Source organism: Mytilus edulis, chromosome 14, assembly GCF_963676685.1.
Source record: "Mytilus edulis chromosome 14, xbMytEdul2.2, whole genome shotgun sequence".
NCBI classification, from domain to species: domain Eukaryota; kingdom Metazoa; phylum Mollusca; class Bivalvia; order Mytilida; family Mytilidae; genus Mytilus; species Mytilus edulis.
The window spans coordinates 19,898,878-19,922,755 of record NC_092357.1 but is presented as its reverse complement, the minus strand read 5'-3'; the positions used below and the strand labels follow the sequence as shown (position 1 = coordinate 19,922,755).

The 23,878-nt window shown below is 31.9% G+C and overlaps 1 protein-coding gene across 1 annotated transcript; it reads right to left on the bottom strand.

Annotated features, from left to right (window-relative positions):
• Positions 1–7,594: 7,594 nt before the first annotated feature.
• Positions 7,595–23,243, bottom strand: LOC139502937 (E3 ubiquitin-protein ligase NRDP1-like). The gene is made up of 8 exons (XM_071292610.1): positions 23,128–23,243; positions 19,527–19,620; positions 15,611–15,910; positions 14,585–14,716; positions 13,913–13,992; positions 11,902–12,143; positions 11,040–11,154; positions 7,595–9,888 (listed from the first exon to the last, which is right to left on the bottom strand). Exons 2-7 carry the CDS (start codon positions 19,614–19,616, stop codon positions 11,051–11,053), a joined length of 948 nt encoding a protein of 315 aa, XP_071148711.1. The 5' UTR covers positions 19,617–19,620; positions 23,128–23,243; the 3' UTR covers positions 7,595–9,888; positions 11,040–11,050.
• Positions 23,244–23,878: the final 635 nt, after the last annotated feature.

The window sequence follows — 23,878 nt, the reverse complement described above, 5'->3', positions numbered from 1 at the left end:
TATAATTGAAAATTGATTACTGTTTGCTTAACCTCAAATTCAATTACTAGTATTCAATTCAGATTCAATACGAGATAACATTAAAAATCAACGCAACAGGTAGGTTTTATGAGATTCGATGACATGAGAGATTGCTAAAAATTCGGACAATCACTGTAATATTACATGTATAAGTAAATGTTTTATTGGGGCAGAAATGTTGCCTTGCAAGCGTGGTTCCTCCAACATCTTTTCAATGGGCTTTTTTGCATGCAGAGGGGTATGCCCTCATCCTACAATCGGCAACAATATTACCGTCCCCCATTTATGTAGGTGCTGGACGTTATTGAATTCAAACAACTCATACAGTCAAACGGAACAATCTACAGTAAGAATTTTTACTATCTTCCTGGAAAATTGTAGTGGTTACCATATTTCTGCACCCTATTCATAACTCGAGGTTTGCTGGTGTGAAAGAAAATAGGCTGCAGTTAGAAAAAAGGGTCTAGAACTTCTAATCTTATTCAAAACAATTTCTCTAAAAAAAAACATTTATTCCAAAATTTAATTTTGACTAAACAAACCATGTACAAACCTTTATATTGGCACCATTCAATGAGTGCGTACAACCTAGTTGACTTGCTATTAGAGATTCTACCTTAAGTAGACGGTCTACTCTATTTGTACTTTTTCTCGATATTAACACAAATAGACGACTTCAAACTAAATCTATGACAAAAGCGCTCTTTCCAAAATTCCAATTTTCAACTTTCCCTTTCTGGTTAGTTACATACCCTCTGCTCCATCGTTTAACGTTTACATATCTCAGAATGACGTTACGCTCGTGCATTGTGACTCTTTCGGACTTTAATAATTAGCAGGGTTTACTTCCTCACACAAAATCTGTTCTAACATAGCGGAAATTCGACTGAAAAAAATCGAGACTTCATAAGTTTTATTGTCAGCATCCAGTATCAATTCACCAAAACGATATTTTGGAGTCTAAAATACTTGAGACAAGATTTCGCGGTCTTGTATTTTGTTATTCCAGTGCAGTTATCGGTGATTGTTTCGAATGCGTCCTATTTTTATGTAAGTGTGAATTCGCATAGCCGTTCATGCATGCATAACAGTTGACGCATACACATTCAATGGACCATGTCTCGCTCCGTATATGGTGTTCGCTTCGTATATGGTGTTCATGCGATTCTGTTAATGCTTGTTTGTTACCTTGATTTTTTTTCTACATTGATTTATGAGATTTGAACATCGGTGAACTATTGTTGCCTTAGTAAATTATTGGAACAAAGATAAAGACGTTGAGGATGAATATATGGGGTTGTCAAAACAGACAATATCATGGCCAAAGTAAAAACATCAAAAAGCGAACAACAATAGAAACATCTTATAGTATCACAGTTTCTACCATTATTCATATGTCAAACTACCAGCAAAAAAATTGACGAATTGTGAACAAAGTTTAAAGTACATACATAAGGTTCTTTTAAGTCATCAAAAATATAATTATGTAATGGTAATATTAACTCATACACAATCATCCAAATTAACCACACAATCTTAATATTTCTTTGTGAATTAATCATCTCATTTCAGGATAAATATCTTATATAAAATAAAGTAAGAGGCAAAGGATACCAAAGGGACATTCAAACTCAGAAGTCTAAAATAAATTGACAATGCCATGACCAAAAACGAAAAAGACAAAAAGACGAACAAGAAACATCTAAACTTTAAAATAAAAAAGGCAAGTTCAGATCTAAAATTTATATTACCATTGATTCATGTGCACGGCAGTTGAACCCTGTCAGACTGGCAAGTACAATGTATAATTCCAAATATAGTTGACCTTTGACTTATTGTATCTGAAAAGAAGACTTAACCACAAATATCAATAAACACTAAAAAAAAGTCAAGATCAGATGAATCCTATCAAATGCAATCTGACATGAAAACATTAAACACAATCCATATGCCAAACTTGCCTACATCTTCGACCAAGGGTTGCGATCCAGTTCCCTTCTCACCACCCTTGATGGATTAAGATAGATTTTTGAGGTTTTGTATTCTACTGGTCGCGGTTTTAAACAGCTGCTTCCTATCAACAACAGTGCTCACACTGCAATGGCTCGCCTTCTTCACTAGCCATTGATAGTATGTTGATAGTCCTAAATATGAAGCTTTCCTACAACTATCACATAAACTTAACATGGTCCAAAAAAATGAGGTCACAGTCATATAAACAAAACGAGAAATACATAAACACCTTACAATCATTTAATACACTTAATATAGTTGACTTATTGCTTATAGTTTCTAAGAAACAGACTTAACCAAGAAAACTAAACATTGACCAATGAACCATGAAAATTAGTTCAAGGTCAGATGAACCATGCCAGGCAGACATGTACAGCTTACAATCCTTCCCTACAATAAATATAGTTGACGTTTAACTTAAAGTTGAAGACAAACAGACCAAAGCACAAAAACTAAACACTGAGCAATATACTTTTAAAATGAGGATAAGGTGAAATTAAACCTACGAAAATCACATGTACATCATAAAATATTTGCATACAACAAATACTTGACTTACTGCTTATAGTATCCAAGATATGGACTTTTCTACCAAACCTAACCTTGTTCAATGATCCATGAAATTAGGTCGATGTCTAGCGAAAACTGTCTGACAGGCATGAGGACTTTGTAAGGTACGTGCATATCAATAACTATGAAAATGAGGTCAATGACAATGAACATGTGACAGACGGAAACTTCGTTATATAAGGCATATATATACAAAGTATGAAGCAAGCAGGTCTTTCACCGTCTAAAATATAAAGATTTTAAGAAAGTGGTGAACGCCACCGTTAGATCACTATCCCTAAGTCAAGCTTTCAGCAACATAAGTTGCAGGCTCGACAAAAACCATCTCTTAGACGATCATGTGTAAATATAGAAAAATGTAAATAAACAATTGCAACTTACTGATAGTGCAACAAGGCTTTACCCCTAAAACGTAGAAGATATTTGGTGACAGTTTTAAAGTTCTTAATTAACTAACTGCCTGGGTATGTTTCTTGCAGGGATGGGGTAATCGTAATCTGTAATCGTAATCGATTGTAATTGATTACATTTTTTCAAGTAATCGACAGTAATCTGTAATCAAAAACATTTTCGATTACATGTAATCGTAATTTAGTCGATTACAGCAAAAATTTGGATGTAATCATCGTTTACTTTTCGATTACTTTAGTAAAATAGTTTGATGAAAAATAACCTATTTCAGAGGGAAATATGCATGTTATCACTTTGTAGTACAAATAAAATATTATGCATCAACAATACTTGAGAGTTAAGCAACTGCCTTATTTCTATCTATTGTCTCAAGCTGCAGTATGAGCAACCAGATCCCCTACCTAAATTTACTTTATATCTAGCTTTTAAAACAAATGAATGTATGTGCTTGTCAATAATTCAAGAGCTTTAATATTAAAACAAGAAAATAGATTTGAAATAATAAAATAGATCTTAAACATTTGTTAAATAAGAAATGAGTCTGTCTTTCGTTAAGTCATGTACTACATTTTTCTAAAGTAGGAAGCTTATTTGTATTAAATTTCCTGAAAACATCATTTTCAATCAGAGTTGAAATTAAAGCTTAGAATAGATAAACAGTTGATTTCTTAAATGTTATGATATACATGTATATAAATTAAATTAAAAAAGAACACAAAATCCTTTTAACAATGAACCAATGGCAATGCATAGCAATTCTTTTTAGAAATAGGTACATGTATCCCTTTGACACTATAAATATATTTTGTATATAATTTGATTGAAGAAGTCAACAAATCTAAGCAACATTCTTGCCTTTACGAATGAGATGATCAAAGTCTTCTAATCAATAACAAACATACTTTGTTTTTATTTCAATTATCTTATGTCTAATTAAGAAGAAAATTTACAATATTTAGCCCCAGGTTATAAATTGTACTCCAGTGGCAGTTAAATAATCTGTAATAAGGGTGGTTATCCAAACAAAAGGTTTAAATCATGCATGTCATTATAAAAATAAATTTTGATCTTAAAAATTAGCTGAACTAATTAATTATTCTACTTTTTTTATATTTCCTTAAACATTATAATTAACTATGCTAAAAGAAAAAATTCTGTAAAGAGTAACCAGGTGCTCTGCAGGGCGCAGCTTTATACGACCCCAGAGGTCTAACCCTGAACAGTTGGGGCAAGTATGGACAAAACATTCAAGCGTGATACAGCTCTGAATTTGGATTGTGATCAAATTTTTGACAATACATGGGTTTTTTTTACACAAAACAAATGTCAAGATTTTACAAATCAATTAAAGATTTCTTCTTCAAACTTTTCAAATCTAAAATTAAATAGTTGACACAGCATAGGTTTCTGACACAGAACGTGGTCTAATGAATTTTTTTTTGCCTTTGAGCAATTCACTATGCTGTTGAATATTAATCCTCTCAAAAAAATGTTTGAAGTAATTTTCTTTTTATTTATGAAATCTGAAATGAGAAAAATTTAAACCCCCCCCCTTTTTTTTCACATCCCCGTTTCTCTTTTTCCAAAACTGATATCAATTCAAATTTCTAATGGAGTTTGCAACAATAACTACTCTTTTAAATACATCATAAACTATTAAAATGTAAAATAAAGTGCTTGTTATCACTGAATGGTAAAGATTGGTTGGTAGTAAAAGTGAATATACATTGTTTATTGTATAAAACAATAAAAAAAACTTCATCAGAAACATTTTATATTGGCAAATTTCCAATGAAGTTATTTACATAAAGTTATTGGCAAATAAAAATAGAAAATGACATCATAGTCATGTCTGGCAAATGTCCAACATACACTATCTAAAAACATTTTAGATAAGATAAGGAAAAAAAGCTTCATCAGCAACATTTTATATTGGCAAATTTCCAATGAAGTTATTTACATAAAGTTATTGGCAAATAAAAATGGAAAATGACATCATAGTCATGTCTGGCAAATTTCCAACATATATTATCAACTACTATTCTATACAAAGAAAGATAACTCCAATTGAAAATTAATTGCTATTGCACAATATTGTGCAATTATATATTTCTTGCTATTGTGAAATACTGTGCAATTGAAAATTTCTTGCTGTTGCACAATACTTGATATGGAATCCTGATTTGGACCAACTTGAAAACTGGGCCCATAATCAAAAATCAAAGTACATATTTAGATAAAGCATATCAAATAAGCCCAAGAATTTAATTTTTGTTAAAATCAAACTTAGTTTAATTTTGGACCCTTTAGACCTTAATGTAGACCAATTTGAAAACTGGACCAAAAATTAAGAATCTACATACACAGTTAGATTTGGCATATCAAAGAACCCATTTATTCAATTTTTGATGAAATCAAACAAAGTTTAATTTTGGACCCCCATTTGGACCAACTTGAAAACTAGGCCAATAATTAAAAATCTAAGTACATTTTTAAATTCAGCATATCAAAGAACCCCAATGATTCAATTTTTGTTAAAATCAAACTAAGTTTAATTTTGGACCCTTTGGACCTTAATGTAGACCAATTTGAAAACGGGACCAAAAATTAAGAATCTACATATATAGTTAGATTCGGCATATCAAAGAACCCAAATTATTCAATTTTTGATGAAATCACACAAAGTTCAATTTTGGACCCTTTGGGCCCCTTATTCCTAAACTGTTAGGACTAAAACTCCCAAAATCAAACCCAACCTTCTTTTTATGGTCATAAACCTTGTGTTTAAATTTCATAGATTTCTATTTACTTATACTAAAGTTATTGTGCCAAAACCAAGAATAATGCTTATTTGGGCCCCTTTTTGGCCCCTAATTCATAAACTGTTGTGACCTCAACTCCATAAATCAATCCCAACCTTCCTTTTGTGGTCATAAACCTTGTGTTAAAATTTCATTGATTTCTATTTACTTATACTAAAGTTATTGTGCGAAAACCAAGAATAATGCTTATTTGGGCCCTTTTTTGGCCCTTAATTCCTAAACTGTTGGAACCAAAACTCCCAAAATCAATCCCAACCTTTCTTTTGTGGTCATAAACCTTGTGTCAAAATTTCATAGATTTCTATTTACTTAAACTAAAGTTATAGTGCGAAAAACCAAGAAAATGCTTATTTGGGCCCTTTTTGGCCCCTAATTCCTAAAATGTTGGGACCAAAACTCCCAAAATCAATCCCAACCTTCCTTTTGTGGTCATAAACCTTGTGTTAAAATTTCATTGATTTCTATTCATTTTTACTAAAGTTAGAGTGCGAAAACTAAAAGTATTTGGACAACGACGACGCAGACGACGACGCCAACGTGATAGCAATATACGACCAAAAAATTAAAATTTTTGCGGTCGTATAAAAACAAAAATGCTAACCGAAGTCAGTAAGAAAGCTAAATTTTTGAAAAACAATTAGTTATGAATAAGTGATTATTGCAATGTGATGACATCTTTCATTTATGTTGAAAGTCAAAATTTCAAGATTTTTTAAATATTTCTTATCTTCATCAAGAGATTTGATCTAAAAAAAAAAGCTATTAATTTATAATTTAGAAACAACGCTTTGAATGATGCATTTGGTAAAGATCTTAATTTCCACTATACAAATATTGAGCAATATAATTGTGTTTTACTCATTCTATTTTTTGTTGAAATGTTGAAGTATGTAATTGACAGTAATCGAAAAGTAATGTAATTACTTTTGATAAAGTAATCAATTTTAATCGATTACATACTAAAATTTGATTAATCAATTGCACAAAAATCCTTCATGTAATCGATTATTAATCGATTACATGGTCAGTAATCGTGCCCATCCCTGGTTTCTTGCGCAAATATTGGGATGCCAACATTCATTTTCCAGTTCACAAAACTTGTAAAAACTAGACACTTCCATTCATCTCTACACTAAAGAGAGTTCAAGTACTGCCATTGGCCAAGAATGATGACTTCAGAATGGGCGTGACTTTTATCTGAGTAGAGAGCGCAGCATTGTAATCACAATTATTGGCTTAATCTGTCAAGGGTGGAGAAGAGTGGATGATTTGCCTATTGCTTATAGTATCGGAGACATGACCACCAAGCCCTATCCAACAGACATGAAGACATTTTCAAGTATGCACTGTACCATGTAAACTATACCAAATTCAGTTGTATAACTCAATGAGAAACTCATGGACAGAAACTTCTTAGACATAAGGAATCTCTAAATAAAGTATGAAGCATCCTGGTCTTCTGCCTTATGAAAATAAAGCTTTTAAGCAAAAAACAAACCCATTTGTCACCACCAGGTTAGCATCCTTATGTATTAATTGATAAATTTGTGTTAAACACCACTTTTAGTACTATTGTGCTAACTGGTGGCAGTCAGTTTTTATTGTTGGAAGGAACTTGGTAGCCACAGTGTCAATAGAGAACCACCAACCAATGTAGTTAAAGTTGCAGAAGGGACAGAAATCTAAATTGTCCAGCTACCTACAGGCTTGCTATGCAAATAGCTACACATGCAGATAAACATTGAATCAACACACTGTTTCCACCTTTCCATTATACATTATTTATTGCATTAATTTTATCTAAGGATCATCATCAGCATAAAAATAAAACAATAGAAATCAATTACTAAAAGATGAAAATCAGTTTATGACAGAATTGTAGATATTATACAAAACAAATGCTTTCAACATAGCAGCTCTACATTATACTGTAAATTCAGAAATTATTATTGCAATATTTTTATTATTGCAAAAAATGCAACAGGGTTATCATAGCAATAATTAAAACTCGCATTATGAAATTTTTTGTATGAATTCAACAGGATTTTTCTGAATATCTCAAAAATTAAATCGCATTTTAGTTTAACAATTTCTGAATTTACAGTAATCAAAGGAGGTGAGAATCAGTTAATGACAGAAGTGGGGTTGTTAAACAAAAACAAATGCTTTTAACATAGCAGCTCTACGATATAATGATATGTTTTTAAAATGCTTATCATTATCAAATATTCAATCTGTATAAATACACTCTCTGTATCCACACTTTGCTAACACTTCTTTCTACTTTCATCAGCAAATAAAATGGCAGTGGTGTGTATCATTAATATACAACCAGAGGATCCTGAAATGTCTTTAAAAACAGAAAGTAGAAGGAAGGTTGTCAGATCTTTGTAAAGGAAGAGTAGATGCAGCATCTATATTTCAATTGGACTGCATGTATTGAAGGATATAGTTACTATTCAGTTTGTGATTTTCTAATACTTCTGTCTATAGTTTACAAGTGTGTTTATATATAATAAAATAAATAAAAAAAACATATAAACAAAAATCACTGCATTGTACAAAGTACATATATATATTAATTATATTACATGGTCAAGTTTTTTTTTATTTATACTACATATATTCTGCAATTGGTCATCTTCTTTAAGGAATAAAGACAAAAAAAATGCAACTTAAAATATAAAAACAAAAACTGTTCAATGTTATGTAAAATCCCACTTGATATTTGCCAACAATTTAATAAAAATCAAACAAATTATAAGACTGAGTTTGTGAAATAAATCAAATTAGTGTTTTTCATTTTTTTTTTTCAACTTTAAAATAAAAAAGATAAAATACCTATTATGCACCTTTACTCTAGCCTCCTAATCAAAATAAAATTACAAACTTTCTTGATTGTGAATATAATTTTTAAGCTGTCACAAAATTTCCCCAGGAAACCTAAAATTTTATTTGGCGAGAAGATCATCTTTTATGTCAATTTTTTCCCAATAACATGATTTTATACTGGGAATCTCCACAACATAGAATTAAGGTTTTGCAGACATCAGACTGCAAATTTTTAAATAAAAGCTTTGGCTTGAAATCTACTGAGAAGAGGCCTCTTAAATCAAAAATAAATTATTTGCTCTGGTGCGCTTGTTTTTCCTCAACTTGAATAAAAAAGTCAAGTTCTCAAATTTTTCATACATACAGTTAGTGTGAGCTACGACAATCTACACTACTTACTTTTTGTCATGTCTAAGAAATATACAAATTATGACAACCTTTGATGAAAGAAGCAGACTCCATAGTCCTGAATCAATGTGTAATTTTAATAAGATTTGTCAAAATAATGATATCCATCAAAGGAACATGTATCACTTCTAACTTTTCAAGAGTTCAAATTAATGACCAGGGTTGATCTTGATTTCTACAGGTGGACGTGGTCCTGAACCTTCCATTCTTGCGTTATTTTAAACATGTGACTTTTTTTTATCAAAAATCAGACCTGGGATTTTAAAATTAAATAAAATTCTAGGCCGTCCTACTCTATAATTCATTTAATTTAAGCTCCTGTTTCTGACATACTTCATGTCAATCAATGCACATAGTACTATTCAAAACAATCACCCTAAAACAAGGCAGTTATCTCTATATGGAAATCATGGAATTTCATGTTATATAAATGTACATTTTTTGTTTTTATAAGAAGATACGGTACTAAATTAGTCATAATTCTGAAACCCCCTATTAACAAGCTGACAAGCTAATTTTCCAAAATTGTCGCCAAAACTGGCTTACTTATATATATTGACATATAAGAGAGATATAGGGCAAACATAAAAATAAATACAGTTGATTATTTATACACACAAATATATATGCATCTTATGAACATCATTATGTACAATCCCCCCCTCAAAATTAACAATAAAATTGGTTAAATTCACATTTTATGTGTAAACAGCAAGAAAATCAAGCAGCTAAAAAGCTACATTATTGATTACAATAACATTATAAATATTGTCTGTCATGGTTTAATCAGATCGTAGCTATCACAAAACATCTGAAAATTAAAAAAAATAATGGTCAGGTACTTGATGTTCAGCAGCAAGTATTACATGCACATAGAAGATAATCACATTTTGATATCAAACATAAAAATATGCTGAATTGTCGAATGCAACACGGTTGTCTACAATTGTTTACATCTGATTTCACATGAGAGTTGTCTCATTAGTAATCATACCATATCTCCTCATTATCATAAAGATAAATATTCAAGGTGATTAAGACCCTTTCAACACTTTTGTACTATTTCATGGCTGTTAGCTTTTATTGGTGGAGAAAGCCAGGGTAACCGAAGAGAACTACCAACCATCAGTATCAAAAATGACAATTCTGGTCAATAAAGATTATAGTTATGTGCACGCACGATAAACTGCAGTTAAAACAAACTTTTTCTCTCAACTCATTGACTAGATTAGCAGTTTACTACAGTAAGTTTATCTCTTAAGGAGGCTCCAGGGTATAAAAATTTCAGAAAAAATTAAAAAATGTTTTTTTTAATTTAAAAATTTATTTATTACTTTACAATTCGTTTTGGCCCTAGATGACTTTTAGAATGTATGTATCATTGAAAAAGCTCCAAATTATCTCCCTTTAGTGCAAAAATGCCATTTCTTGGCATTAAAATTGAAATATCTTTTTTAACTCATCGGTGACCTATTTTTTTTATTATTATTTTCAAATAAGCTGTACTTAAACTAAACTTTTGTAAAATTTTAGCGATTTCTGTCATTTAGTTCTTTTCTTATTTCAATATTACCTCTTTTTCTCCTATTAGTTCAACAGAAAAAAGAATTTTTACACAAATGAATGCTTCTTTCGAAGGCAAATTGTGAGCGTAAATGAATGGTGACCCCATTTTTTTATTTTATTTTTCTATTAAGTATAAGATAAAGTTCATTTATAGAAAAATATAGCGCATTCCTACATTAAAAAGAAAAATATTTATTTAGACCCGTGAACCCCCTTAAAGGCAGACTTTTGCTTGATATTTTTTAATATTGATTAAAATTGATACAGACCTTTTCCTATCAAAATATAAAGACATTTTTTTTCTCTTGATATACTTATTAACCTACATGTATATGACACATATTTAATGATCTAATTTTAATTTTGTACAATTAGTAATTGCTTGTATGAACTTACTTTAACAATGATTATTCTACTCCATGAGCAAATATCATGACAATTCCAGGTTCCATTATTAAATCTTCAGGCATATGTTGATTTTCACAAGATATCATCACAACTGCTTGTTTACCTATAAAAGCAAAGACTTGTTTGTGTATGTAATTGGTGGGTGGTATTGTAAACTATAGTAATTTTCCCAAATAAATGAAATAAATGGCAATTTTAAATTACGATGTTTTTTATAGTAGATGGCAAGTTCTAACAGATCTACACTATACATAGTTTCTAAAGATATCCAAAACCATGTTGACAAATAATAACATGATTGTTTTCACTTTTCGACCTTAATTTAGAATTTATCATGATTATCTCCATGTCAAATTTTTGATTAAATGAACACAATTTTTTCTAATTGTAAATTTTTCCTTTTTCATAATGTCAATGGTGATGTTCTGTTGGTTCCTTCTATTTGAGCATAAATTTCTCAGTCTGTTCCATATGTTCACAGAGATGTCTCATATGTCAATAAAAGTAAAAAAAATCATTACCAAAACAATATATGGTGACAAAAATCAACATCTCTTTGTTATGTTTGTATTAAAAATTATATACAGTGACTGTTAGTATTAATGCAGTGTAAAACAAATAATTGTTTTGATTTGCCTACCTTTTGCTATCATTTTGAGACCATTTTAAGAAAGAATGGATTTCCAAGATGGATGCTGTGAGACAGCCATTTTAAATTTTTAAGAAAAAATAATTTGTCATTTGAAAGCTTATGCACCACCAACATACTGTCCAAATTATATAAAATTTGGACAACATTGCTGTAGAACTATTTTGCATGGTTTTCTTTGAGATCAGCTCTCAATCTTACCTGGAATCCTTTTAGTCACATAATTTTCATACTGTCGTCTATTTAGCTGTCTTGTCTCTAACGTACTAAGTCCAGTCGGCCAACGTCTTTCATGGGCATTCTCCATCAACTCATTCACAATATGCGATGGACAACCGCTGTCTATCAATGCCCGTTTAATCACAGCTTGTAATACGGCGTCTGGTGTAGATATCATTCCACCCCAACGTGTCACTCTGGCAGCCTGTAAACTATTACTCCATCTGTCAAATACAATAATAATTACTTGTATGCACACACTATGAATAAACTATTTAATTTTGACATGCTAATTGGGGCTGTTCCAGAATTGAAAATATAAGAGATCATTAGGCATTTCTATTTAAATTTGATCAGTGTTGGTTAACTTTTAGAATAAGCCATAACAATTCAAATCTAGACAGACCTATCTTCTTGTAAAATGGCTCTCACAGGCCTTTATTCAGATGGTTAAAAATTGTGAAATGTTAATCTATAAAAAAGATTGTAAATTTTTTCATGACCTTTCAGAAGGTAGTAAGGTTTAGTATTACTTCACAGAAAAAAGATGTACAGTATGTAAATACATCTTTTTTCTGTGAAGTAATACTAAACCTTACTACCTTCTGAAAGGTCATGAAAAAATTTACAATCCTTTCTGTCTCAACGAAATACTATTCAACTTGCAAGCTGAAAATCAGTCAGTCAAAAATGCAGGGCTCACGCTACTAGGCGACTTGGGCGAAGAAGTCGCCCTCCCGACCGTCACTTCGCTTTCCCCGACCCCCAAAAGCGAAAACAAGTCGCCCTGTTCTTGACGATAGTCGCTTTCAGTCGCTTCCGTCATCGGACATTTTCAATTTTTACCAAGTTGATGAAACATCAATTTTTTACTGATAATTAAAGACATTTAGACATAAACTATTCATTATCTTTAGAAAAGAGGTTGAAGCATTGTCTTCGCAGTGTGTATCAGGTTATTTGATAAAAATACAACTTTTTATCACTTCGTGCATTTTCGCAAGTTCCGGTGCTTGTTACTCGAAAACGTACATCAACCTAAATTTCGGCGGCAAAATAAGTTTGTTACTTCATTTAAACGTGATAAAAGTTGCCTCCAGTAAATGTTTAATCCATTTATTGCATTAAAACCGTCATGTTCCTTTCCAAATAACTTGTCAAACATCGTTTATTTTTGTAAATTTTCTTGCATTCGTCCGCCATTGACCGATTTCTAAACTACGGATCTGAACCGGACCAGCTATGACCGAAATCCGTACTTTTACAATAATTACTACGGACGCACGGATGGAACAGCTGACAAAAGAATATTGATCCCAAAGGGAAAAATTACGCATCCCACACGCATTAAGAGACTTTTGGTTACATCTAATTGATTGGTGTATATAATTCCCTATATTTTTTATGAATGTTTCAAACTATTGATTAAAGTTGCTTAACTCTGAGACTATTTATATACTAATATCAATATATTATGGCCCAGCTTAATAACTTTTATATTTTTTTATGAGAAACACTGAATTTCATACACAAGATAATTTTTAATTAAATTGTAATTGATATAATTTCTTTACATTTTTTAAAATAAAATTTTTTTTTTTAGTGCTAGATATTTAGTTGGTAGTTTCTCACAAGAACCTTAGTAAAACTTAAACAACTTTTAATTTCAAATGTTACTTTAATTGTAATTTTTTACTCATATGAATTGAACAACATAAAAAGAACATTATTTACATATGGCCCTTTATACTATTGTAAAATCCAAACATTGTAGCGCACCCACGCAAGTGAGCACTTCTCTTTCAAATCTTACCACTTCTCCCTATCAGTTTCAAAAAGAGAAGTCACTTCTCCCTATAATTCTGATGTAGTGTGAGCCCTGCAAAAATGTCAATAAATTTTTAATGGCTTGTGAGGGGTCTTTTCAGGAACATTTTACCTTGTTTACTGGCCTGGACCTAGGGCTTGTGGTTAATCATGAAGACTATATTACCTGATAACATCAGCATGTTCCATTTCTGTTTGTATTTCTCTCATTCTTGGATTGGATACTCGCATAGATCTCATGTACTCCTGTAAAAAGTAGAACAAGTTAACAAAAGTACTGAACTCTGACATGTCTGAGGATATTTTAAACAGTCTTTAATTAAATGGCAACATCAAACGTTGAAACACATCAAACAAATGGATAAAATATTCATAAACAACCATGATGTGAAGGTCATATGGTAACAACAAGATACTTTGTTAATTAGTGGTGTTGGGTTTGGGTTTTCTTGGTGTGTATATATCGCACACCCCTTTACTTAAGCTTATAACACATAGTTTATACAAAGTTGAGCAGTGAAATCCCCATATTCTTTTAAATGTATCTGTCCTTAGTCAGGAACCTGCAATCCTGTAGATGTTGTTTGTAACTTTTTGCCATAATTTTATTTGGTATATATCAGGCCTTTTGTTTTCCCTTTTTATTTTTTTTACACATTGTCATACCTGACCCTCTTAAAGCTTATAGTTCTTTATGGGATTTGCTATTTGCTGAAGTCAACATAATGACCTGCAGTTGTTTTATCACCAATCATACCACATCACCTTATTTTTATAAAGACATGTAAATCTAAGACAAATATAATTGATATACGATAATAGCATTTATAATAGTTACCTTTAAAAGCTGTAATTCTCGTTTTTGTTCATTTATTTGTAATTTGTGTTCTGTCAATTCTGTTGACATCTCTGCCATTTTGTGTTGCTGCTGTTGTACAAGGTTCCGTAACTCTCTCACACAATTATGTTCCTGTTCAAAATATTCATAACATTTATAAAAAAAAAAATGAAGTCAGTACTTGTGGTGCATGCAGCCTGTCTGTTATTGAAATGTTTAATAATCATAATCATAAAATTTACTATCAGGAAAATAAAGCTATTCAATTCTTGGAAAATAAAAAACAGCTTTAATGGTTCTGAGTTATAAATACAATTAATGATGACACAAATGTATCAAGGGGCCAACTGCATGTTCATTTTCTGAAGTTGTAGAAAAGTCTATCAGCAAAGTTTTGCTGGGGTTTAAAATTATGCTCTGTCAAACAAAAGAATAAAACATTAAAACTATTTATTCATCTAAGGACCAAAAAATATACTTTTCTTATCTTTTCTTCTATTCATCATCTAAAACTTAAAATTTGCAACACATCATAAATTTGTTTTAGTTTGTTCAAACTGTTTTTATTTTGAATTCTTTTAAAATTGTTATCTTTGTTTATAATTTGTTTCTTACTAAAATAACAAATGTTAGCTAACATGTTTAATTTTCCCATTTCAAGTCTTAGAAAAACATACAAAATGTCTAATACATTGTAAATAACAATTAAACATCAAACTTTTCAGCCTTAATTATAAACCCAAAATAGATGGCTTTGAGTTGTTTGTCTATTGTCTCATATTTAATTTATGTTACTGTCATACAAGTGAGAGGTTTAGCTATCTATAAAACCAAGTTTAATCTACCATTTTCTACATAAGAAAATGTGTGTACCAATTACCAAGTCAGGAATATGACACTTGTTGTCCATTAGTTTAATGTGTTTGAGCTTTTGATTTTACATTTTGATTGGGGACTTTCCATTTTAAATTTTATTCGGTGTTCAGTATTTTTGTCATTTTACTTTTTATATCATAATTACTGTACCTTCAGTTCATCTTTTGGCACAACAAGACCACATCCAAGTTCACAGTGGACTGGTTTCTTTGGGTTATGTTCACATTCTTGTAGATGTGCTGCTAACATGTCCAATTTGACCACAGCTGTACAGCCGTAACCGACATTGTCACATGTGATTTGGAGACGAGACAGTAGATTACGTAGGATACGAGGGACGGGTTTAAGTTGGTTGGGTGTGATAGGGTTTCTATCAACAGGGCAGGTAGGTTGACGTGTTAGCCATTCCTGTATACATGCTGCACAAAAGGCATGTTCACATGCTGGAGCCTAAAAATAGCAAATAATTACATATTAGGAATTTACATTTGTGAGATACAATGTACCATAATTTGTGGATTTCAATCTGTTCATGGTTATAGATGAAACAAAAAACTTAAATGTTCACAAGAAGAACAAATTTACTATACATGCTATAGGCTGGTATATATTCTTATATGCAGTGACACTGGCAATGGCTGGTAATTTTCAACTTTTAGTGATTGATTGGTTGGTTGGTTTTCGCAAAATTTATAGTGTGTTAATCATACAGAGAGCAATGAATTGTTGGATATTTTTCAGCAATTATAGCAGGAGCTGAGTTATTTAGGTCCCTTACAATTTTTATTAATGTTTTTATATAATTCTTTTCAAGTCTTTGGTACAATGCATAGTTGTCTTCAATTTTAATTATGTTACATAGTGTACAGTGTGCATGTGATAATGATTGACTGTTTTATGTCCAGTGGTAATTCAAATGCATATATAATATTCATGACAAAAACATGTTACCATGGATTGGTTACTGAGATATGAATATGAGTCCTAATTTTTACTACATGTACAATGTATATCTTTATATACAGTACGCCCAAGGAGTTTGTAATCCCAAACTCCATACTCCGATATTTTTCCTGGTGTAACACCAGGAAACTCCGACATCCCTCCCAAAATTCTCGGAGAAATTTGGGAGTATTCCCTCCGACTTCCGCGTAAATCCGCAACCTTTTATTTATTGTATTAGCGACATCTCTCCCAGTCTGGTGTGACGCGGTGTGACACCAGGTAATTAATTGCCCTAATCCGTCTGATCTATGCCGGCACGCGACAGTCAAGGTATGTGAGATTTCTAATGTAATTAAACAATTGTATTTCCTGTCTATTGATTATCAGGTTATATCTGATTGCTTGAAACAAATGAAAGATTAAAATAAAAAGCAAAACGTTGTTGTTAATTCTTTCAATCTTTCAATTACACTGTACATTTTAATCAAGTTTTTAAACAACTATATTTGATTTTGACTTCCGTTTTTTTATCAGTAAATAAATATTTAATTTACTAAAAGAGATATAATTGTGCAACAATAAACGGAGAATAAATGAGGGCAGTTTAAAGAAAAATTACACGTCTCAAAGTTTTTTATACTACAAGTAAAAAAGAAAATATTATTCACTATCTGTTATGCTAATAATTCTACGCCATTTCCATTTTACGATTACAAAATAAAAGTTTTAAAATCCAAAACGTTGTTGTTAATGCTTTCAATTGCATTAAAGTTTTATAAAAAAAAATCTATACTTGATTATGACCTCGTTTTTTATTTATCGGTAATTTATATAACTTACGAAAAGAGACATACTTGCGTGAAAATAAACGGAAACTAACGCTGAAGGTATAAAATGTGAGCAGTGAGTTTAAAGAAAATTACGTGTCTTAAAACTTGTATATGCAAGTAAAAAAGAAAATACTATTCACCATTCGTTATGCTTAATAAGTCTACGGCATTTTCTCTTCACGATTAGCATTACTTTAGGATATAATACATTTCGGCTACAACAGGAATACTGCTATAGCTGCATCAACTCGTCGTTGCATAATATTCATTTACGCACAATGAATGTAAACTTTTGTGTTGTATTTAGAACAGTGATCTTTAAATATTTTTAAAACAATTAATTGCCGTGGGAAGACGACACGCATCTCAGTGATCAACAGTGCGTGGTTGAACTTGAACTTGACTTCGCTCACAATATTGAATGCTAAAAATAGTGACATCAATTTTGTCCACGAGATTTTTATTTGGCGGGAAATAGTATCATGTAACAGTAAACTCAGGTGACCTTTCTGGATAACCGTGGGAAAATTCATTGAAGATTTAAACTTGCTTTGTAATGATTGACATTTGTGTGCGTTAAGATTGAGGCTCTAGAAGGTCCTTTTACAATTGATTAACCGGATTCTAAATTTTATTCCTTTTCTGAATAAACGAACATCAGCCTTTTATTTATACGTTTCTCAGTCAACAGAGGACATAAACCTGGACATTATTTATACTTCCATAGTCAACACTATACATTAATGGTAGATGAAAACAGGATGCATGTCGTTCAGTTCCTGATGGGCGTTGGTGAGATCCTCTGTGAAAATGTGTCGATCGTAAAAATCTGATCCACATTTTTTTTTTACATATTTCTTTCTTGTACGATATAATTTCATTTTAATATTCTATAGTATAAATTGTTGAAATACTTCTTTTTATATTTCGCCGAGGACTTTTAACGAGCAGTAAAATACGGATTGCGCCAATCCAATTTTATTTTAAAAAATAAAAGATCAATAACAGATCATAACAGATAAAAAAACACATGATTTTATTTCTTCATATAATTAAATAAGGTTGTGATTATTGTGTTGTGTCTGGGCGGGGAATTATCTCAGTATTTATGAATATAGGGCTGCCACATTGCATACAAAACTATTTGTTTCTTTTTTAAATTCAAATATTTCAAGTCGGTAATCTACCGAGGTAGTGAAACATAATATTTTACATTTCAAAATAAATTGAAAGTAACAGAGTTCACTTGTTGGTCCGATAAATTAACTCTAGGGTTTGATTTAGATTGGACACATTACCGTAAAAACATCATTTTGTTTTAAGCCAGTTGATATTAATTATATAATATTAAACTATTAATGAACCGGATATTGCTCACTGAGTAGGTCATAAAAGGTTCTAATTGTGGTAAAATCATCTTTGTTGAAACTTTGTTGAAAAAACAAAAATTATGACCTGATCGGACTATAATGAAAATACTAAATAAGTGTTTTATTCGTATTTTTATACGTTTTTACGTTTTATTTCATATGATAATGACATGGGCATATACATACAAGAATAATTATCTTATTTTAAATAAAAATGTCACACTTTTATCTGACAATGAATGGACATTTAAATAACGTATTTTAAAGCACACAGGTGCAATCAAGATCGATTAAATGTACAAAGGTAATAAATCTGGCTAATCCGATTATGTTGTCACGCGTCATTAATTTTCAGTTCATCCGATGGGCAATAAACCAATTAACAGCCACGCGGTGTTGGGAGAGAATCTTTGGAGGAAATTGGGAGTAGAATCCGTGATTCGCGGTGTCACACCGCTACACTCGGAAATCGGTGATAAAAGTTCGCGATTACAAACTCTCTGGGCGTACTGTAAATAAATAAAAAAAGTTTTGCCTTATCTCTGGAGTAGCATCTCTTTTAAAAATACTTTTTTATTTAGCAAATAATACCTGTATGACTTTATTTCAATAGTTTATTTTACAATGTTATGTAAAATACTGTGTTGTATCAATTATATATATGCTATGTGTACATGTATATGCCCCCCTGGGAACCTAACTTGAAAAATAAAATTAATCTTATCTAACAATGTACCTTGGCTATTAACCAGGTTTTTGACTTTCTAGTTCAAGAGATACATTTGCAACAGTCAGCAGGAAGACAAGTCACAATACCAGGACACATAAATACACAGAAATACATTTTTTGGCAGCATTCATTTAATTTTAATATAAAGAATATTTCTAACTGAATCACATATTCTTTATTTTGACACATACCTGTAGGGGTTCTTCTAAAACACTGCTACAGATAGGACATATCAGCTCCTCGTCAACATCGCCCTGAAATCTGTTTACTTCATATCCCATCTTCCTGTAATTGAAATATTTCATATTATTAGCATTGCTCAATTTACACAATTCATTATATGTATAATAAATGTACACAAGGTAGTTCCAGAATTCCAAAAAAGGATTTTCCAATGTCAGTCTGACATTTATTATCAACTCTTTTTCTTCTTGTGTTTACAATAAAAAACAGTATCTCAAAACTTACATTTGTGTACTGATTTATGTGGATCTTCTTCCTTATTGACAGTACTTAGCTATATCTTCCCAATATGACCATGATGACAGTAAACAAACATTGTCATCGAGTCATAAATTGAAAAACATGATAAAGATTAATATCATGATAATTCTTGAAAACCAGTGATCTTTTTAAAAAAAATGATTTTAAGTACATGTGCATTGTCATTAATAAAATAGATGCAAGACAAATATGATCTAGTCAAATATAATGTAAGTACTACTTTATTTAAAAGATATGGAGCTCCAGATCTGGACCCTACATGTATAACATAAATTACATAAATAAACTTAACAATGAGTAATTTTGCATAGGAACCATTACAAAGGATCTTGGTGCAGCAACATCATAACTGCAAAAAATATGTGCTTACTCTGAACATGCTGAAGTTGAACAGCAGAGAGCGCAATTTAAAAAATCCTGACATTGCCTAGGGTCTGGGAATAACCCTAAATATTTTTAGAACAAATCTTGCAAGAGGAAGGTGATTTCAAGAACTGGCGAGCCCTAGCCTGAATCCTGCATTTAAACAAATATAAATTTAAGTACCTTAATAAATTACCATGAGCAACAGTGTACCATACAATTGTAAGAGGAAAAGCGTAGAATATATAAGAGACAAGTTGTGTCAATTATGACCCTAGGATCAGGATCAAAACTTTTCAAGTTACATGCTGTAAGTGTGTAACAGGAGTGAAAGTTGTGATGTTTAGTTTGTATATAAAACTATATAATTCCTAGCATTTCCCATCTTGTTTCCTATTTTCCCTGGTTCTGAGATATTAGTCCTATAATAATTAATTCCTTAGAAATTCTGATGGTTTATTAAACTATTGATTACATCAATATTGTCCATACATGCCATACACTTTAGATACAATTCAGTGGTTGACGTTCTTACCATAAATATTATTGTTTCCCCAAGGGTTTTCTAGCAGCTGTCAGTATGAAGTATTAAATCGGGGTTCTCTTGGGACTAGGCACTACCCACTAAAACACCTGACCGGGCTCGGGACCAAAGAAAGTGTCCCGACTGGAAGTACAATATAATAGTTAGAACGTCAATCACTACAAGTCAAGTGTCATAGACTCCTAATAAGCAATTCAATATATATCAAACGTCAATGAAATTAAATTTTAAAAATCTAAGCTTGTTTTTAGTATCCCATTTGTTTGAGGGTGGTAATCACTAATGGGGGTGCCTTCATGACGAAATTGTTTTTAGGCAAATGACGTAAACAGTAATATTTGGTGCATGACGATTAAATTTACATTTTCTTCAGACGATAAAAATTATCAATTGATATTGATGATTCACGTTTAATTTGTCCAACAATTGACGCTAACGATAATTATACATTTGTTATGTGAGACCTCTGACAAATCACAATCAGAATTTTTGACAAATCACAGTAAAAATTTTACCAATTTGACAGTAACGGTACATGAAAAAGACCGTTTTACGCCTGACAGTAAATTAAAGGGCATATAATTACTACCCCTAGTATTCGATCCAGTACAGTGCCAGAAGATTGGAAACAAGCAAACGTAACAGCAATATTTAAGAAAGGAAGCAGATATGATGCTAGTAACTATAGACCCGTCTCACTCACCTGTCTATGTTGTAAATTCCTGGAACACATCATTGTCAGTAACACCTTGAAACATCTAGACAATCACAAAATACTTACCAACTGTTAACATGGTTTTAGAGCAAGACGAAGCTGTGAAACTCAACTCATCACGTTTGGCATGAGCTTGCATCAGCTCTAGACAGAGGAGAGCAGATTAATATGGTTATCCTTGATTTCTCTAAGCATTTGCTAAGGCCTTTGATCGTGTCTCACATACATGTAGACGGCTGCTCAACAAACTACAGCATTATGGAGTTACAGGACAAACACATAAGTGGATTTAATCGTTCTTAGCCAAACGTACCCAACAAGTCATGGTTGAGGGAGAATCTTCAGAGAAAGTTCCTGTGGTCAGCGGAGTCCCCCAATGGACTGTACTTGGACCGTTACTATTCCTCCTATTCATTAATGACTTAACTGACAACATAACATCCAACACACGACTATTTGCAGACGATTGTATAGTATACAGAACGATAACATCTACTGTTGATACTAATGTAGTTACAAGAAGATCTTAACAAACTTGCAGAATGGGAAAAAACCTGGGGCATGGACTTTCACCCACAGAAATGTAGTGTACAATCTACCACTAGATCACGTTCACCAATAATACACTCATACACGCTTAAGGGACAAGTGCTAGAAAGATCAAAAAGTACCAAATACCTTGGAGTCGACATTGAATCAGACCTCTCCTGGAAACAACACATCAATAGCGAAACCAAGACAAATGCATATGTTGCAATGGTCAGATCCAACTTAGACTACTGCGCAACAGTATGGAATCCACATTAAAAAGAGCAAGTAAAAAAGGTTGAAATGGTCAAGCAGCCGCTATAGGAACACCAGTAGTGTGGGCAGCATGTTAGAAGAACTAGACTGGGATTCATTGGAAAACAGAAGAGTCAAATTACAGCTTACATTACTCTACAAAGTTGTTAATGATCTTGTGGACATACCATGCGACACGTACTTAACACCAATGTCATCGAGAACAAGATCATCACATACAAAGAAGTTCCGGCAATATTCAACCAAGACTAATGGCTACAAATACAGTTTTTTCCCCAAGAACAGTGACAGTTAGGAACACACTACCAGCAACTGTAGCTGAGGATCCCTCCTTGGTATCTTTCAAGAGGGAGCTTTCAACACTTTCTATCTAATCTGTGCATTCCCCCATTTGCCAAGTAAGTCAAAATGATGGACTGGAGCTGTGCCGGCTGGGATTATTTTCCCTGGTACCCCCACGGAAGATATTCTTTGGTTATCTTACAAAATTACTCTTTTTCTTGCGCCCACCAGAAGCGTTGACTATTGGTCAAGTTTGACAGATCAACTTGGAATGTAGATGTACCCTCATTTGTTTGTATTGGGAATATTACTTGCACATAGATTTTTTCGAAAGTCATTCACTGTCAAAACAATCCATGTATGCTTTGAGGGAAATATTAGGATATTGTAGTTCCGATATTGAGACACTTTCCGATACAGGTAGTTATTCTTTGAGGACTTTGTGTCTGTGATTTAGGGTTTGGGAAACCACCGTCTCCTGGTTCGGCCTACTTCGACAAAGGAGTCAGGCAGTATAATTGGGAAATTTATAATTAAAATAATAAGTGATGTGTTTATTTTTGCTTGAAACCAATTTTACCAGTTCAAATGAAGGCAAACTTCTGTAATAGTGGATAATCAGTGTCTGTTTTTCTTTTCATGATGTCGCCATATTTTCATCAACTTCCTGCAAGAACAATAACTCTGCTAAATCAGTAAGTTTTTTTTAGCGGGAACTTCAAACTCGGGTCGTATTATTTTTTACCCAAAACTAACTTATGTTTTAACTTAGTTTCATTTATGTATTAAATGCATTTGTAAGTCGTTGGACAAAAGTGAGTACCCACTCAAAAAATGTCCTATCATTTCAACTAAAATCGCACCACCAAACGGTGTATTTAGGATTTTGCTATATACACGGGTCATAGTCACAGGGTTGACACTGACTACTAAATTCAATCATTGTCAAATTGTTCCCTATTGTAGTATTTTAATTAGTAAGATAATAATACGAATACTAAAAATATGGACCTAAAATGATAAGGCGTTTATGTACAGTTTCGGTTAATTTGGTAGCGGGCATGACGTAAAACAGCGAATCAAAGAATTCAACTTTATTTATAACTAATGTAGGACAATGCTGTTGATTAAAAAATACTCCATTCCAAGACCTTTTATTTTCCAAATAATTAATATTACAAATAATTGATAAGTTCCAGGTCGACGGGTTCAAACAGAAAGTAGAGGAAACTGTGTATCTTATAATCGGCAGTACTTTATATATCATATGACAATACTAATACTAAAATAAGGCTAACGCATAGTTATATACTTCAATTCAGTCAAGGACC

What these genes read in the sequence shown, in the direction of transcription:
- LOC139502937 (XM_071292610.1), bottom strand. Translation starts at nt 19,616, where the DNA reads ATGGGATATGAAGTAAACAGATTTCAGGGCGATGTTGACGAGGAGCTG. An exon ending in GAGAATTACAGCTTTTAAAG is followed by an intron (nt 13,993 to 14,584) that starts GTAACTATTATA and finishes TACTTTTTACAG; the next exon opens with GAGTACATGAGATCTATGCG. An exon ending in TGTGACTAAAAGGATTCCAG is followed by an intron (nt 11,155 to 11,901) that starts GTAAGATTGAGA and finishes TTGCTTTTATAG; the next exon opens with GTAAACAAGCAGTTGTGATG.